Raw genomic sequence first — 19,902 nt, 5'->3', positions numbered from 1 at the left:
TAGTTGTTGGTAGTGATAATAGCTATGGAACGCTCAAACCCTCCTTAGCAGCAAGCACATAGCTCTCCCCTTTCTTCTCCAGCAATTAGAAATGAAAATGATTGAAAAAAAACCAAAATTGGACTTTTATAGCCCGTGCGGAAATTTTTGACGATCGCTGGGCAATCTTTTGGATTGTCGCGCAATATTTACCGAAATATCGGCGATATTTTGGAAATATCGCGACATTTTTGGGAGCCGAAAATATTGCGATATTGACGAATATCGCCTATATTTCGGCGATATTATCAACACTGTTCTCAATAATGATCGAATTCCAGGGTTTTAAGAATTGATGTCAAGATGCATTCAAGAAGAAACCAGGATGGTGGAGCAAGAAATGCCTTCTAATAGAGGTAACCCTACTGCTTTCTCCACTCACACAAAAAGGAGAAATAATGCAGGGCCTAAAGGTCATTTCAATGGAAAGCCTGAATCTAAGGGTGGAAGGAGAGGCAGATGCTTTGCTTGCAATAAGTTTGGCCACTATGCGAGGGAGTGTCCAAATAGAAAGGACACGTCACATGTTGATGATCACAATCATTCCAGGGGCAACATCAATGATCGAAGGAATGACAGATATAATGGCAAAGGAAAAAGGAATGCGAGACATCAAGGAAATGGTCGACCCTCCAAGAAAGCAAGGAACTCCAGGTATGAAGAATCAAATGTTGTTTCTGATAAGCAAAAGGAGTATTATCTTATATCGGCTCTCTCCACTACCTCTCCTCCAGACACTTTAGGAAATTGGCTTGTTGATAGTGGTGCTTCAAGGCACTTCACCGGATATAAGGAAGCTCTCTCTAATTTGATAGAGAAGGAGACAAACTTGGAGATTATTCTTGGAGACGATGCCACCTATCCCGTAAAAGGTGTAGGGAATGTTACTCTTCAATTAGATCAGGCTAACTCGATTCATTTTCAAGAAGTTCTATATGTACCTAATATCAAGAAGAACCTGGTGTCCATTTCGGCAATGGAATTCAAAGGTTACAAGGTGGCATTCATTGATGGAAAGGTAAGTGTTTGGAAAAAGAATTTTAAAGATGATTTTACTCTTGGGTTCAAAATTGGCAATTTGTATCAAGTTGCAGGAAGTCCATTGGGGACCATGTCGTGTGACACATCTCTTCTATGGCACCGGAGGTTTGCCCATCTTCAATATAAGGTACATGTCTGAGATGTACCGAAGGAAACTTACAAGGGGACCATTCCCCTCATGTAATAGCAAGACCACGGAGGTGGAACAACCCTAGGGGTTTGAGATTCATGATCGGAAATCTCATGTATGTAGGTGGAAGAAACCCCTCTATGGCTTGAAGCAAGCACCTCGGGCTTGGTATGAGAGGATTGATAGCTATCTGATGAAGCTGAGATTCACTAGGAGTGAAGCCGATCCATTTGAAGGTTGTGGATGATAGACCTCTCATACTGGTACTTTATATGGACGACCTCTTTCTGACAGGTACAGGCCCTCTCATTTACAAAAGTAAGAGGGAGTTGGATTCCAAATTTGGAATGGTGGACTGCAAGCCCGTGCCTACCCCGATGGAGCTTAACTTTAAGAAGTTATGCGGTAGTGTTGTTGGACCTGATTTGGGAAATGCCTCTGAGTTTCATAAACTCATAATAGCATTGATGTTCTTGGTGAACTCCCGTTCGGATATATGCTTTGCAGTTAGCATCTTGAGCCAACATATGGTTGAGCCTCATCACTCGCATTGGATTGGTGCCAAGAATCTTTTGAGATATCTTTGGGGCACAATCACTCATGGATTGAGATACATTGTCAGAGCTGTGAGGCTGCATTGTTATTCTGATATTGATTGGGCAGGCAGAGTGATGGATCACAAGAGCACTTCTGAGTGCTACTTCTCTTTGGGTTCTGCTTCAATGAGCAGGAAGCAAAAGTCGGTTGCTTTGAGCACCACTGAGGCCGGATTCATAGCTGCCAGTATGGTCTCCTGCGAAGTTGTCTAGTTGAGGAAGCTCTTCAGTGAGTTGTTTGGACACGTGATCCTTTGTGACAACCAGAGTGGGATTCGATTGTCGGAGAATCCCGTATTTTATGATCACTCCAAGCACATAGACATCAGGTACCACTTTATCTGGGATACGGTACATCGAGGAGCAATAAGACTCCTTCGCATTGGGACTGATGTGCAGGTCGCCGATATTCAAATGAAACCCCTGGGAAAGATCAAATTCTTGACTTTCTGAGAACGACTAGGAGTCGTGGAGAGACCCTCTCCTGAGGGTCATGTATGATATATCGAACTCTGGGAGCTCCAGGGGGCATGGGTACTTCTTGGAGCGATGAGCAACCATAGGGTGAGTGGTTCAGCCTTACCCTAGTGGTTTGCTATGTAGGCAGGATGAGTGGTTCATCCTTCTCCTGCTGAGACACAATCATAGGGTGAGTTGTTCAGCCTTCCCCTAGTGATTTTTTGTGTACATGGTGATTGGTTCAGCCTTCCCTTGGGATACCCCATGGTGACATGTAGGCAAGATGAGTGGTCCATCCTTCTCCTGCTGAGACATCCTACCCATGCAGTCTGGGATTCATGGGAAGTACCTCACATCTGGCCAATGAGCAGGGAAATGAGGATAGGGACCATAGCACTACCATGGATGCATCGTGTACTATGATACTCCCTATGGTAGGATGATATTGATCTGGGATCAATTGAAACTGATTTTAAATCAGTAAGAGTGGTATGAGATACTCTCTTTATTTGGAATTGATTTCGGATCAGTAAGAGTGGTATGATACACTCTCTTTATATGGGATTGACTTCGGGTCAGTAGAGAATGGTATGATACATTCTCGAGCACTTCTTCTTCTTCATAGTTCAGTAGAGCAGAGCAAAGCAGGGCAGTACAGGTCATTGCATTGATGACAAAGATAGTACAGACTGGCAAATGGATTAGCAAATGGAGTTCTCCCTAGTTGAGGAGTGCTAAAATTGGAAATTAGGGCCAAACTCCATGTCGATCATCTTATTTATGGTAGTTGATATTTTTCTTGGATTCCTCTCATCGAGAGGTGTAGGATTGATCTAAAGATCATCCGATTCCGACATGTATTCATAGAGATATGAATTTATTTGTGTTATGTGACAATTTGTCAAGGTCGGCCAGCAACCAAATTACCCCAAATTATCCTCAACGTTTTATTATAAATAAAGGTGGCTTGCAAGTCATTTTACACACACATCTCTTGTAGTGTAATATCCCATATCAGGAATATACCCCAAACACAAGCAAACTCCAACCAGAGATGGACTGGGAGGGCATTTACCAGATATGTCGCCTCTAAAAAGAAGACAAGGTCCGGAGGCTACCTGGCCTTTTCCAGACTCTGTCTAAGAGTATAATAGAAACACACAAGTGGTATAATAGTCGGGAATACTCACAGAGATACAAGTAACAATGATACTATATATATCAAATAAACCATAAACAGATACACAAGAAATGCAAAGAGGATGCTAAGCCATTTTATTATACTGAGTAATAAAATGAGTACAGGAGGTGATCAGGAAGATGGCACCTCTACTTGCACAAGGCAAGTGAAGAAATACACTCAGAATAGCAAAGGAATGGCCCCTCTCTGATCTGCGTCCAAGCTGCTGGGAAAATTGTTGTGTTGCGGCTGCTGCTAGAAATCAAACGAGGATTTGGGACTGCTCCCCTCCTCAGAAAAAGCTGAAACTCTGGAATCAAACTCTACTCAAGAAACCTAGAAAAACCCAGAAAGCTTTCCTGGAATGGCCGACCCCCGAAAATCACCCCCTTGGGGTTCTGGCAGTTCCTCATTGCTTTGCTCTGCCACTGAATAGAACCCTCCGAAACTTAGCCCAAAACTCTGCCAAACTCCTCCAATATGCAAGAGTTGATCTCTTGCTCAATCCCTCTGCTCAAATCCTCCACAAACCCTCAATCCAGACTGCTCCCAAAAAGAATTGCGTCCCTCTCCCAGTGCTGCGCAGTCCTCCAGAATACTGATAAAACCACTGCTGAAATGTTGAAGATACTACTGCTGAAATGCCAACGAAAATACCTTGCCCGAGCAGGCACTCGAAGTCCCCCGGGGCTAAGGGTGAGATCTCCGAACGGAGACACTCAATGTTGCAGACTAGCTAAACAGCCAGCGTGCTTTAAGCCAAAACGACTATCACAAATGCACATAACCGAATGATCAAAATGAGGGGGCTCCTCTCTCTTTTATAGCTTCTGCCTCTCTCAATCCTAATGCTGACCTTCTCCTGCATGATTCCCCTTTTGCCACGTGTTCCTCCCCTCCTGCGCAGTCCCTCCATGTGTCTTCGTGGGCTCCATTTCTGCGTCCCCCTTTTGGCCCCCTTGGCTCTCCCTTTAAGTCACAACGTTGTGCTACTAGGAAGTGACTTTTATTCTAAAAGTGAGTTATGTCCCCCTTTCTCACTTTTTTTATTTACAAAATAACTATACAAGGCAAAATTTGGCAAAATTGAATATTCGAATTAGCTAGGGCTAATTAGGAATATTACAGTCTCCCCGACAAAATGTTGCTTGTCCTCAAGCAACTGAAGTGATGGATGATGTAAGATCTTCTCATTCTCCCAAGTGGCATCCTCATCTGGCAAATTTTTCCACCTCACCAAGAATTCTCGGATCGTCCTGCGCCGCAGCTGCCTCTCCCTGGTATCAATGATAGCCTCCGACTGCAATACCAAATGCCCCTCATCATCCATAGGCGGTAGCTCATTTGTCACTGTTACCTGCTGCCCCAATGCCTTTTTCAGGCATGATACGTGAAAAATGTTATGAATCTTGCTGCCTTGGGGCAACTCCAACTCATATGCAACCTGTCCAATCCTGCGTATCACCCTGTATGGCCCATAAAAGCGGGGCTTGAGCTTTTCAGCCCCCTTCTGCTTTAGTGACGACTGTCGGTATGGCTGCAATCGTAGGTAGACCATGTCCCCCTCCTCGAACTGCCTCTCTACCCGACCCCTGTCAGCATACAGCTTTTGCTGGTTCTGCGCTGTAGCCATGTTATCCTTGAGAGCTCGGAGGATATCCTGACTCTCTTGGATCCAAATCTTGGCTCTTGGACCCTTGCTATCACCAAACATCAAGTCAACAAAAGATAAAGGATGATACCCATATAAGGCATAGAATGGTGACATACCAATGGATATGTGATGTGAAGTATTGTAGCAATACTCCCCCAGATGCAGCCACTTCAGCCATGCTCACTGCTGCCCACTGACATAGTTATGCAAGTAGCCCTCCAGCCACTTGTTAACTATCTCTGTCTGCCCATCCATCTATGGGTGATAACTGGTACTCGGAGTCAACTCCGTCCCCACCAACCGGAAAAGCTCCTGCCAAAACCCGCCCATGAAACGGCTGTCCCTGTCACTGACAATGGTCTTAGGAAGACCATGTAGCCTAAAGATCTCCCTGAAGAACAACTCGGCCACCGGTGCTGCTGTGTAGTGTGTGGATATGGCAAAGAAATGCGCGTACTTTGTCAGTCGGTCAACAACGACAAAGATACAATCCTTGCCTTGTACCGTGGGCAATCCTGTGATGAAGTCCATCGAAATGCTCTCCCATTTCCCCTCCGGAATGGGTGGCGGCTACAATAAACCCGCGGGATGGCTCATCTCTCCCTTGTTCCGCTGGCAAACATCGCACTCCTTGATATGCCGAATTACGTCCTCCTTGAGGCCCTTCCAAGAGAACCTCTCTCTAATGGCCCTGTAGGTTTTGGTAAACCCCTGATGGCCTGCCAATGGTGAATCATGTGATGCCTGGAGTATCTTCTTCTTGAACTGAGACCCCTTAGTCAAGAAGATTCGATCCCTGTAATAGATGATCTCATCGATCACCTTGAACCTGTCATCTGCCACCTGCCCGTCCAGAATCTCACATGCAAACCTGTCCTTGGAGTACTCTACTAAGAGTCGAGCCCTCCAGTCTGTATCCAAGCTCATAAGAGACAACGTGGCTGGTCTACGTGAAAGGGCCTCTGCTACCACGTTGTTCTTACCCTTGACATACTCAATGTCAAAGTCATATGCTTGGATCTTACTGATCCACTTCTACTGCCTCTCCTACAATTGCTTTTGTGCCAAAAAGAACTTAAGGTTGTTGTGATCAGTCCTCACCCTGAACCTGTTCCCCACCAAATACTGCCGGTACTTAGCCAATGCATGCATGATGGCCATCATCTCCTTGTTGTATATAGAATACAACCTCGTGCGGAAGGAGCTTCTGGCTCTCAAAGGCTATAGGGTGACCTCCCTGCATCAATACTGTGCCGATCCCCTCTCCCGACGCATCACACTCCAAAACAAATGGCTGCATAAAATCTGGCAATGCAAGCACTGGGCAGCTGCTCATAACCTCCTTGAGCCTGTCAAAGGCTCGCTGCGCTGTATCCAACCAACTGAATGCCCCTTCCTCGTCAAATCTGTCAGGGGTGCAGCAAGCTGTGAGAAACCTTTGACGAACTTCCGGTAGTAAGTACAAATGCCAATGAATCCTCGAAGTTCCGTCACATTTCTCGGCTCCGGCCAATCTCTGATGGCCCTAATCTTCTCCTCGTGGACCCTCACTCTGTCCACTCCAATGATGTGTCCCAAGTATAACATCTCCGTCAACCCGAACTCACATTTGGAGAGCTTGGCATAGAACTGTTGCTCCTCCAAGATGCGTAACACTGTCTCAACATGCTGGAGATGCTCCTCCCACATCTTGCTGTAAATGAGTATATCATCAAAGAACACCAACACAAACTTCCTCAAGTAACTACGGAAGATGTGATTCATGCAAGACTAGAATGTAGCTGGGGCGCTGGTTAGCCCGAAGGGCATCACCAAAAACTCAAAGTGCCCATAGTGACATCTGAAGGCGGTCTTGGGAATGTCCTGCTCCCTCACGCGAATCTGATGGTACCCTGATCTCAAATCAATCTTTGAGAAGAACCGTGCTCCTCTCAACTCATCCATCAACTCATCGATCCTGGGTATGGGGTACCTGTTCTTCAGTGTCCTCTTGTTCAGGGCCCTGTAGTCAATGCACATCCTCAATGTACCATCCTTCTTCTTCACCAACACCACAGAAGAAGCAAAAGGACTCGTGCTCGGTCGGATGTGCCCAAGAGCCAGCAACTCCTGAATGGCCCACTCTATCTCGTCCTGATAGGCCTTGGGATGCCTATAGGGGGTAGTAATCACTGCCTGTATGCCCTGCTCAAGCTCAATAGTGTGCTCAAACCCCCAATCTGGTGGTTGACCTGGCGAAATCCCCCCAAATACTATGGCATACCGGTCAAGGATGGACTGTATCTCTGGGTGCACTGTCTGCCCGGTAGTCCCTGCCTCCGATGCATGCAGCTCTACTGCCCACTCTATGTCTCCCTTCCGGAAGACTGCCTCCATCCGATGAACCGAAACAGTCTGAGGCAGATACGTGTGCTATCCCCGTATCTTCTCATGCCTCCCTGTCTTCTCATCATCCCACTCCATCTCTAGGGTCTTCCAATCCGTCGTGACCTTCCCTAGAGTGATGAGCCATTGAACACCCAGTATCATGTTGGTGTCTGGAATATTGACCACGAAAAAGTGGTCAGTCAATGTGTAGGTGCCCATCGTCACTGAAAGCTCTGGAACGTATCGAGCACACGTCATGGTTTGATCTCCTAGAATCAAGACTGAAAACCCATCGAAGCTCTCTGTCTGTATGCCTCTCCGCTCAACCATCTGTGCATCGATGAAGTTGTGGGTCACCCCACTGTCGACCAAAACTGACACTTGCTGGTCACGTACCATCCCTCGTACGCGTAGCGTCAGATACTTGGGAACTCCTCGTAATGCGACAAGGGCCCCTCTGGTGGGTGCAAAAGATGCACCACCTGCTGCTGGCGGTGGAGGTGGCAAAGGTCCCTGTCCATCATGGCTATCTCCTACCTCCACACCATCCTCGTCATCCTCTTCTCCACTGCTCTCGGAGAAAACCTCAATGAAATGTGCCTTGCCAACAGCACATCTATGTCCTGGTGCCCATGGCTCCTGACATGTGAAGCACAACCGCTTCTTCTTTAGCTCCCTCTTGACATCATCGTCAATCTGCACTCGTCCTGGATTCCCTTTTGGAGGTGGAATCCTCACATCCTTCCCCTTAGATTGGAAAGTCTGTCTCTGGGGGTAAGGTGTCCAGGTCCTGGGTAAGACATCCTGTAGGTCCCGGCTCCTAGTGATAGCATCCTGAAGGGTGGTTGGTCTAGCGGATCTGACTAGACCCCGAAGTGGCTCTGCTAACCCCTCAACATACATATAGATCCTCCGTGCCGTGGATAGATCTGGCACCATCACTGAGACCCTCAAAAAATCTGCAATGTAGGTCTCTAGGCTCCCTGTTTGTTTGAGCCTTGTCAGCTCAACAAAATGCTACTCTGGATCCCTCCGATCAAATTGCTCTATCAATCTCCTGGTGAACTCGACATATGTCGTCACCATGGAGTGTCCTAGTGTAACCATCCCATGAAACCACCAATCCTGGGCCTCACCATCCAAATGAAATGTCGCCACCTTGATGGTCTCTGTCTCCAACATTTGGTTAAGTTGGAAATAAATGTCCAGCTTCTCCACCCAAGACTTTGTCGAACTGTTTGAAGAGCCATCAAACGTAGGCAAGTGGAATCTACTCACTGTACGGTGGGTGTCACCATCATGATAATGTCGGTACCCTCTGTGATGGTCGCGGGGTTTACTATCCCGCTGGAGCTGAACAAAATCACAGAATGAGAGGGCTTCCCTGAACTCCTGCCCATAGGCCTCGTACTCTGCAAAATAATCACCCATGTGTCAAGGCTCTGCCTCCTACTGGGCTACGACCCCCGTGTCTGCTCCTAAGAAAGTGGGCATGGTAGAGCGTGTAGGGGCATGTGAGGCCACCTACTGCGCAGTATCACGCTGCTCTGGCAAATGGTGGGATGCACCTGATCCCTCATCAACCTGGAAAACCCGTGGGCTCTCACGTTGTCTAGCCTCTACTGCTGTGAATCTCTGCCCCGTCACCTCAATTAACCTCGACAGATCCTGCACTAATTTGAGGAGCATATCCGCAAATCTCTTCCCGTCATCACCTGCCATTGGAGCCTCCTGCTCTACGTCCACCACTGGATCCATCTGTTTTGCGTCCACTACAGGCTCCTCCTGTTCTGCGTCCACCACCGGAATACGGTCTCCCTCTCCGTAGGTATTCTCCAACCTACACCCAACGTCTCTGTATCTCCGACCTCTGTAACAGATATAGGGTTTCTCCCCCGGTGTCATAGATTGCTAGCTCCACAGGCTTAGCCAGATCTATGCTCTGATACGACTGGAATATCCCATATCAGGAATATACCCCAAACATAAGCAAACTCCAACCAGAGATGGACTGGGAGGGCATTTCCCAGATATGTCGCCTCTAAAAAGAGGACGAGATCCGAAGGCTACCTGGCCCTTTCCAGACTCTGTCTAAGAGTATAATAGAAACACACAAGTGGTATAATAGCTGGGAATGCTCACAGAGATACAAGTAACAATGATACTATATATATCAAATAAACCATAAACAGATACATAAGAAATGCAGAGAGAATGCTAAGCCATTTTATTATACTGAGTAATAAAATGAGTACAGGAGGTGATCAGGAAGATGGCACCTCTACTTGCACAAGGCAAGTGAAGAAATACACTCAGAATAGCAAAGGAATGGCCCCTCTCTGATCTGCGTCCAAGCTGTTGGGAAAACTGTTGCGCTGCTACTGCTACTAGAAATCAAACGAGGATTTGGGACTGCTCCCCTCCTCAGAAAAAGCTGAAACTCTGGAATCGGACTCTACTCAAGAAACCCAGAAAAACCCAGAAAGCTTTCCTGGAATGGCCGACCCCCGAAAATCACCCCCTTGGGGTTCTGCGCAGTTCCTCATTGCTTTGCGCTGCCACTGAATAGAACCCTCCGAAACTCAGCCCAGAACTCTGCCAAACTCCTCCAATGTGCAAGAGCTGATCTCTTGCTCAATCCCTTAGTCAAATCCTCCACAAACCCTCAATCCAGACTACTCCCAAAAAGAACTGCGTCCCTCTCCCAGTGCCGCGCAGTCCTCTAGAACACTGATAAAACCACTGCTGAAATGCTGAAGACACTGCTGCTGAAATGCCAACGAAAATACCTTGCCCGAGCAGGCACTCGAAGTCCCCCGAGGCTAAGGGTGAGATCTCCGAACAGAGACACTCAATGCACTAAACAGTGCTGTAGATTAGCTAAACAGCCAACGTGCTCTAAGCCAAAATGACTATCACAAATTCACATAACCGAATGATCAAAATGAGGGGGCTCCTCTCTCTTTTATTGCTTTTGCCTCTTTCAATCCCAATGCTCACCTTCTCCTGCGTGATTCCCCTTTTGCCACGTGTTCCTCCCCTCCTGCACAGTCCCTCCATGTGTCTGCGTGGGCTCCATTTCTGCGTCCCGCTTTTGGCCCCCTTGGCTCTCCCTTTAAGTTACAACGTTGTGCTACTAGGAAGTGACTTTTATTCTAAAAGTGAGTTATGTCCTCCTTTCTCACTTTTTTTATTTACAAAATAACTATAGAAGGCAAAATTTGGCAAAATCAAATATTCCAATTAGCTAGGGCTAATTAGGAATATTGCATGTAGTCTCTCTCTCTCAACTTGTTTGGGTTTTGTTGGAAGGAGAAGTCTCTAAGAGAGTATGCTGTCCTAGAGATCTATCCCTAGCCGCAGTTCGAAAAGGTAGAAGCCCTAGCAGCAGTCTGGCCACAGTCAAGGGAGGATCATCTAGACGCAGTTGAAGGGGATCTGCCATGCCTTAATCCGCAGTCACAATCTGCCCTAATCCGTAATTCTGAAAGAGACTAGGACGCAGTCAAAGGAGGACTTATATGCTGCCGACAGAAGCCCTAAACGTTGTCATAAAGAAGCCCTACTTACAGTTAAGAAAGCACCATATCCGCAGCATTTAAGGGTGTCCTAGCCGCAGTTTAAGGAGGGTTTTATATGCAGCAAGAAGAGGTTCAATTCGCTGTCTTAATGTGCCCTAACCGCAGTCAGTGGAAGCCCTAGCCGCAGTCATAGGGTTGGCTCCCATGCGCAATCTAGAAGAGACCCAATTCCGCAGATAAAGGAGGTTTAAAATGCAGCTATTACACAGTCCTTGAAGACCCTTAATACGCTGTTCAAAGGAAGCCATAATATGCTGTTAAGAGAAGCTCCCATACATTGTAAAGTATAGCCCTTATATACAGCAAAAGCAAGGTCACCTAGCCGCAGACAAGAGGATTTTAGACGCTGTCCAAAAGTGGTCTATCCGCAGGCAAGGAGGGTCTGATCCGTAGCTTGAAGGAGACATGAATTGATGTAGGTGACAAAGGTTATGACTAGGCATGAGTTAAGGATTCATTTAGAATCTGAAGCTACAGCTAGCTGTTTTGCTAGGCTACAAGCCATAGCAAGCAGCTAAGGCTGTCCCAAGGCAACATTGCAGTATACATTGATCACAGGAAGCAGCGTGGATTAGGAGAGACTCTCCTAGGTGGACTGCAGCCCTTGAAGGGCTTAGTTGACAGACAGCGTGAAAAGTTAAAGGGGTTTCTTCTTCTGCCCTAACCAGACTTGCAGAAGCAGCAAGCAAACAATGGTGGACAGAAGCACTTTGTGAAGGAGTGTTGGGTCAACGTGTTGACTAGATTGAATCATGATTGCAGCAGTCTGTTGCTGCCATCTTCCAAACAGCAAGGAAAATACATTGAGCTTTCTGTTGAAGGTCTTATCTGCTGCTGGCATTAATTGTCTGTCTTGTATATTTGTACTATCTCTCTCTCTGCTGAATTATTGAAGAATATAAGAAGAATTGATCAAGGGTTTCCCCACATTGGGGTTTGTCCCTGGCTGGTGCCACATCTTGTGTCCTCTTGTCTTGGCTTGACTTTTGCTGTTTATGTTTATGTTCTATCTGCACTTTACTACCATGCTGATGTGATTGCTAATCTGTATATTGTTATTGAGCTAATATGAAAAATTGAAGTAAATTTCTCTAAGCATAGAACACACCAAAAATTAACAACATTGCATAGCATACTTGCTCCTACTTGCTCTGGAACCTACACTATTCTTTTGCACACCTCACCCTGTCAGAGTTTAGTTTGTCATAGGTTACTTTCTCTCTAGGCAAAATAATGTGTAGCCTGCAGGTTAGTTACTCTCCAGGCAAAATACTGTGCAGGACTATATAGATTTTAATGCATGTGGAGATCGTATCAAGGCTAGAGCTAATCCTAGTTTAGATGATAAAACATGGATAATATAATGATATACAACAACTTTCAGCAAAGGGTAAGCATATATGTAGTGATTCTCGAGCTTTGTGTTTTCCATGCACACTGGCTGGTTTCAAAAGCTTAAAATGAAAAGAATGAGAGATATCCTAGGAGGATGCCACTAGAAACAGGGTAAATAAACTAAAATCGGGACAAGTCATGGACTCCAATGAGAATATGGTGCAAGAACAAGTCAAATCAACAAAGAATGTCACATTTAGACTAATAGACGGCAGGACTACAGTTTCATGCTTTCCTTCACCAGCATACCATTGAAATCAAAATCTCATCTATTAAGAATGAGAATTTGGAACAGATTCAACCTGCACCTTATGAAAGATCTTCATCTCCCAACGTGCAAATCAACCCATCCTTTATGGATTGGGAGCCTCAGTCTTAATTTTCCCCTTCAGTTTCATTCTTGACAGTGATGAATAACTGCATGATACTGTTTTTCATGTCTTCAAGCCATTTAGTGCAAATTCACAATTTTATGCCTACAGTTTTGAAGAGATGGTAGTAGCCCTCACAAGATGGTTTCAATTACTTTTGTTTCCTTACCAAGGATGTCGGATTTGGCTACAGGGCATCTCATTTTGCAAACCAGCATGGGTGGATTTTTGTTTAAAGTCCAAGGTGAAGGTGTAGAGTCTCCTTACAGAGTTCATCCTTTTACAGGTACAAATGCCTTCTCTGGGACTAGACTACGTAAAAATATGACATTGTAAAATCCTTTTGATGGATTACTCTTTGTTGAGGAAATATCTCTGTGGATAGCAAATTCAGAAGATACTTCAACATAATCAATAGGTGATGTCTGTAAGACAGGTTGCATAGCTGAACTCTGGAATATTTCACTATTTGAGTAGATTAAGGCTAAATATCTCAAGTATTTTAATATTTGATATGTTTTCATGTAATCTCCAAACACACTTTGTATAACTATGTAAGCTGGAGGAGATTCATCTTATACCTGGGTTTTGCCAGTACCCATTATGCAGAATGTACTGTTTAGATTCAACATACAATTCTGTACACAGACATGTAAACACCAAAAATTGACGAACCATTCTAGTGCCTACCCTTTCTAAGGTGCAATTGCTCTTTCTTTTTTGTGATCATTAGCTGAGCTAACATGAAAAATGCTGCAGCATTGATAGTGATGATGATATCAGGAGTGTCCCTGAAATGGGAGGAATGCAAGCAGGTCCATCTACTTGTGTGTCTATGATGTCAGACAATATCCAACCCACCACAGGCGTTGTTGCCCACAGGCATAGAGGGAGAGCCCCTGCACACAAGGAACACAGGTGTCTCAAAAGTTACTACCTCAAGACCTCGGTCTGGTTTATTGACTAAGGATCTATATCTAGGTAAAAGAGGTCTCAAGTTCCATAACCCCTAGGGTGTTCTTATGCCACTGAATAAGGTATCAAAGTCACAGAATTAGTAATAGTGGATTCTTTGTTGGATACCCCAGTTTGGTCTTTGGTTAACATGCCTTTAGCCTTGTATACACTAGTAAGACCACATGTTAATCATGGCTCTTCTTCTAGTCATCCAGGTCTCTCTTCTTCTTCTGTTCAGCCTACTCAGCCTTCGGGTACATAAACTTTACTACCATCATTTCACCTTACTTGCACAGAAGCGCTTTCTCTCATTTTCATTTTAGGTAGAGAGTACAGGATCCTTCTGTTCATGAAGGACAGGAATCTGAATATATGTTAGTTGCAGAGCCTTTTACAAGATCTGTTTCAAAGTGGGCAGTGAGCCCAGAGTTCCTTCTCGCATGGAACCATAGATAGTATTTCTTATTCGCATAAACCACATATGCTGGCCCGGCACAAGATTGGATATGGACTAAATTCCCAATTCTAACAAATTCAGGTGGAATGCAGAAAATTCTTCCACTGTTATGCCTGATCATTTGCTCTTTGTGTGTAGACTGTTTATCGACAGCTTGCCACCTTTCTCGATTCAATTTCGTACATCAGTGCCAATTCTTCAAGTCTAAGAATTGAAGACCATCACAAATTATCTCTTCATCTAAACAACTTGATGGGCTATCCTTACACACCCTAAATTTAATTCTACATGGGGATTTTCAACAGTTTCAGCTAAAATCTTCTTAAGAAAACAAAAAAAAAACATCATTAGTGTCATTTTCCATCTCTAAAAAGCTTATCCCACCACTTTTTGGCACTGTAAGTAGAAACTCAAGAGTGTGGGACCCAAAATTCTTATTGGTATGACAGACCTCTAATGTACTGTCAATATATCCCATTGAATGCCAGTTAGAGAGTTGTGAGAGAGTGAATAGACTACTCAATCTACCATCCATTCCCTCATCAAAGGATGCCATCAGGCCTCATCAAGGATGTCATCAGATGGCTACTAGCTTCTCTACTTGCATCTTGGATGCAAACCTGTCTCTCCCGTAGGGTAGTAATCAGTGAAATGTTACTATTAGTTTTTGCACAGCACTCTTTCTGTGAATTTGAAAAAGGCTCATATTGGACACCAACATTCATATGTGGCTTTGACTGCATTTGTGATGTGCCAGAGCAGGAAAAAGAATGGCTCTGAGATGCATTACTTGACCAATGCCCCAATGGTAACATTTGGCTAGATAAAGAAGATAAAATTTGGACATAATGAGCCTAAATCAAAGTTATGTCTGCTCACTTGCACTTGACAGTTCTGTGTTTGCACAATAGAATAGGGATTTCCATTATATAGGTTCACCAAGTCCTCCATTGAGAACTATGTAAACAGGAAGTTTTTTTTGGAAGGAAACAATTTCTAAGGACTTCAAAGAGCTCTCCCTGAGTATAAAGCCCGCACATTAGTCCACGATCATTAATATACATCCATCCTCTTGAAAGTGTTGGTTGTTCATATTTCTAGAAGTGTTCTTTTCGTTTTGATTATTGGTAGTTGCGCAAATTTTTGAAACCATGCTAGCAGCCCTAGAATGGATATTCTATGTATCCCGCAAAAGGTTTGAACTTATCTTAGCCATCATAAATTTCGGGAATAATACTTGTTGAGTACTTCTTGCGAAACTTTTTATCATCGTAATTTGTTGCAGGTACATACATCCTTCCTTTTGAAGCCATTGACTGGTTATATTTTCTAGAACCCTTTTCTTGGTATTCATTATATCTGGTTCCATGAATTTCTGACACCATACTACCAGCATTAGCATGTTTTTTGTTTGTATCCTGATAAAAACCTTAATTTTCTGTGGTAGGCATCATATATTCACACAAGTAACTACTAATAGTTGCTGACTACTGCTTGGGAATCTTGCTTTCAGTATAATTTGTTGCACATATAACAGCACCTCCCATGTTAGATGTGTTAGTAAATGCTTAGATGGAAGACCTGGCCTAACCATTTGACATTTTATGCTTCTTTCTTGGCTTTAAAAAAACCCCACAATGTTTCATACCAAAAACTTTGTTGTTTCTTGAAGCATTTGGCTGAACACTACCACGATGACAAGTTGATTCAATTATTTTTGGTATGCATCTGGTCATATGTTCTTTTGGTTTTATTTTTTGGTAGTTGCCCAAATTTTTGAAACCACGCTAGCAGCCCTAGAATGGATATTCTCTGTATCCTGCAAAAAGTTTGAACTTTCTATCTTAGCCATCATAAATTTAGGGAATAATACTTGTTGAGTACTTCTTGTGAAACTTGTCCTCATCATAATTTGTTGCAGGTACATACATCCTTCCTTTTGAAGCCATTGACTGGTTATATTTTCTAGAACCCTTTTCTTGGTATTCATTATTTCTGGTTCCATGAATTTCTGACACCATACTAACAGCATTAGCATGTTTTTTTGTTTGTATCCTGAAAAAAACCTCGATTTTCTACAGTAGGCATCATCTATTCACACAAGCAACTACTAGTAATTGCTGAGTACTGCTTGGGAATCTTGCTTTCATTATAATTTGTTCCACATACAACAGCACCTCCCATGTTAGATGTGTTAGTAAATGCTTGGATAGAAGACCGGGCCTAACCATTTGACATTTTATGCTTCTTTCCTGTCCTTAAAAAAAACCCACAATGTTTCATACCAAAAACTTTGTTGTTTCCTGGAGCATTTGGCTAAATAGTAAATACTACTGCGAGGACAAGTTGATTCAATTCTTTTTGGTATGCATCTGCTCATATGTTCTTTTGGTTTTGATTTTTGGTAGTTGCGCAAATTTTTGAAGCCATGCTAGCAGCCCTAGAATGGTTATTCTCTGTATCCTGCAAAAAGTTTGAACTTTCTATCTTACCATCATAAATTTAGAGAATAATACTTGTTGAGCACTTCTTGTGAAACTTGTTCTCATCATAATTTGTTGTAGGTACATACATCCTTCCTTTTAAAGCCATTGACTGGTTATATTTTCTAGAACCCTTTTCTTGGTATTCATTATTTGTGGTTCCATGAATTTCTGACACCATACTACCAGCATTAGCATGTTATTTATTGTATCCTGAAAAAAGCCTTGATTTTCTACGGTAGGCATCATATATTCACACAAGTAACTACTAGTAGTTGCTGAGTACTGCCGGGAATCTTGCTTTCATTATAATTTGTTGCACATACAACAACATCTCCCATGTTAGATGTGTTAGTAAATGCTTGGATGGTAGACCAGGCCTAACCATTTGACATTTTATGCTTCTTTCTCGGCTTTAAAAAAATCCCACAATGTTTCATACCAAAAACTTCGTTGTTTTTTGGAAGCATTTGGCTGAATACTACCACGAGGGCAAGTTGATTCAATTCTTTTTGGTATGCGTCTGCTCATAGTCTGATAGGTGCGGCTCACAGTCTAATAGATGCGCACGAGGACAAGTTGATTCAATTCTTTTTGGTATGCGTCTGCTCATAGTCTGATAATAGGTGCGGCTCATAGTCTAATAGATGCGCACTCTCTATAGGCTACTTGTTTAGCCCCTTGATATTGTTAACCATAATTTTTTAAAGGGGTTACTTTAATGGAAAAGCATCTATCTTATGCTGCTCTGCTTTATAAGCAAGAGGTTGGTGATTCAATTTTACTTGTCTGATATTTGCCTGCTTTATAAGCAAAAGGTGATTTGATTTCAAAGTGGTGATTTGATTCCACTGTGTCCTAAGATGAATTAATCAATGATATTGTTTATTTTTTATGAAATACTTTTTATATTTATTTATTTTATTTATTTCAATAATGATATTTATTTGTCTCCAGAAACAAAATGATATTGTACTGTCTTTAGCTACAATTTTTTATTGTCTAGAGAAAATAGTTCTCTATAAATATATTTTATTATTGCCTAGAGAGAACAGTTAGGATTAAAACATTTTTATGAACATGCCTTTAATTCCAATTATTGTGTCCAAAAATGTCTTTAATCCCAACTATTGTCTCTAAAAATATGTTGTTAATCTCAACTATTGTAAAAAGCAAAAGACGATAATATTTGTGTTATATATTCTTTATTAGGTTATATATTATCTTTACAGAAAACAATAATTTAAAACCATTTTTATCTTTTTCCCTATTCATTTTTATCTTTTTCCGCATTGCCTGAAAATTTTTAAATATTACCATGCAAACTATCACCGAGAAAATTAATATTAATCCAAAAATCACATCGCAAGCTATATAAATAGACCCATATAAAGCAATTCTCAGTTTTTCCCACAATTATATTTGTCCGTAAACACACCACAAGCCACGACGTTGCGGTTAGGCCACTCAAATAGTAGCAGAAGCGAAAAAGCATAACCATTGAAACATCCATCGCAAATAGTCAGGAGCGTAAAACTGCCTTACCAGATAAAACATGCTGCTCACTCGTAGTCGCTCAAGTCCGGGAAGCCTTTCGAGCATATTATCAACGAGAACAACCATCTGGTTTTGGCGTCCCCACCTGTCATTGATGTCGACCTTCTTCAATGTTTTGAAATCGCCCATTATCTCAAGAACTCTCTCTACTGAAATTTGAAATATGGCCCCATAACCAAAATCCAACCACAATTCAGCAACATTGCTCCCACACTGCATTTTAATTTTAGAGACTATATACGAAACTTCGTGAAACAACACTCCATTTAATCTCAGACAACGTATGCCACCTAACTTCATCTCCAGCGTTCTAAGTTTCGGACAGTTCACTGTTAAAACCTCCAACACGCTATCTATAGATAAATGTGTAAGGTTGGGAGCAGAGATAACAGGCTTCCTTAGGCCATCGTCTTCGAATATGCTAAGATGCTCAAGGAACGGGGTATGAGAGATAAAGTGGGCTAGAGACTCATCTGTGAACTTCATGCCTTCGAAGGAGCAAGTAATGAGACGGTTGAATCCAGAGAAATGGGACGGAAGTCGCTCAAGATAGTAGTTGAAGAGCCTGAGTGTAATGAGACGAGTGCATGAGAAAAGGGCAGGCGGGATTGAATCATAGGAAACGTAAGGGTCACCACAGAGAGTCAAGTGTTGGACATTCCTAGAGGCTGCGTATCTCACCCATTGCCATACGCTTTCACGAGTAAACTGCAGATAGTAACAAGGGGTAATGTCGTTGAACAAATGAAAAGCCTCAATATCTAGCGAATGCAACAGCAGAAGGTTGGAGATTATTTTCTCCACCCTTGCAGCAGAGAGTGGATCTGGATCTGGAAATGGATCTGAATTTGGGTTAATATTGGGCAGAAGAAGAATGGGAGAGAGAGTGAGTTGGGGAATTTGGGTGTAGAGGAATCTCCATCTCTTCGACAGAACGGAGCATCTGACGGCTTCCCTGATTGGGATTTTAGAAAGTATGAGGCCAAGCAATGGGTCTGGAAGAGTAGAAAGTATATCTGCAGCAGGCGACATGATTGCAATTGACAAGCCCTAAGAGGAAGTAGAAATGAAGGGGATTTGAACAGGTTAGAGAAAGTAGAAATGAAGTTGCAGTTGCAGCAGGACAGAAGGAAACATCAGAGTCGTTTACTGATAATACATGCATTCGATTTTCTCAAAAAGGAAGATGGATTACCAAATCAATTTCCAAATACTCACACAGGATGAAGATATCAACTCCCACATGTTGCAAGCCAGCGCTATCAAGCTGGATGTTCATTTCAACTCAACTTCTGAATTTTTTGGTAAAACCCTCTAGTTCATGTTTTGTGTTTTGTTTTGGAGAAGCTCGTAGTATTTATGGTGAAGTTTCACAAAAAAACGCGGAATACATCAAGCAAATGAAGAAGCAATCTGTCCGATAGGTTATTTTTAGCCTCGTAACAAATATGTCCCATAGGCTATTGTAAACAATCTATCTCATAGTCTATTTTTAGCCTCGTGGACATTAAAATAATTTCTTTCTTTCTTTCCGGTGGACATAGGGGATAACATTTGAATTTTTGGTAAAATCGCCTAGTTCATGTTTTGTTTTCACAACCTAAGTTACATTTCCGGTGGACTTAGGGGATGTAA

General features: G+C 43.1%; 1 protein-coding gene across 2 annotated transcripts in view; it reads right to left on the bottom strand.

Annotated features, from left to right (window-relative positions):
- The window catches only part of LOC149144588 (F-box/LRR-repeat protein At3g26922-like), a 37,787-nt gene extending 18,182 nt beyond the window's left edge, over positions 1-19,605 (bottom strand). Inside the window, exons 1-2 of one of the 2 annotated variants that reach the window (XM_089447906.1) lie at positions 19,486-19,586; positions 18,256-18,416 (exon numbers count right to left, since the gene is read on the bottom strand). In XM_089447906.1, coding sequence (XP_089304032.1) covers positions 18,256-18,416; positions 19,486-19,546 — 222 coding nt within the window. In that variant the 5' untranslated portion in view covers positions 19,547-19,586. Of the gene's footprint in view, positions 1-18,255 lie in introns of both variants that reach the window. The other variant, XM_089447905.1, reaches the window with a different exon arrangement.
- Positions 19,606-19,902: the final 297 nt, after the last annotated feature.

This window comes from Pinus tabuliformis, chromosome X (assembly GCF_031772625.1).
Source record: "Pinus tabuliformis cultivar Carrire ecotype Pingquan chromosome X, CPIR1, whole genome shotgun sequence".
NCBI lineage: Eukaryota > Viridiplantae > Streptophyta > Pinopsida > Pinales > Pinaceae > Pinus > Pinus tabuliformis.
The sequence above is the reverse complement of the archived record's forward strand: the minus strand, read 5'-3'. Positions and strand labels throughout refer to the sequence as shown.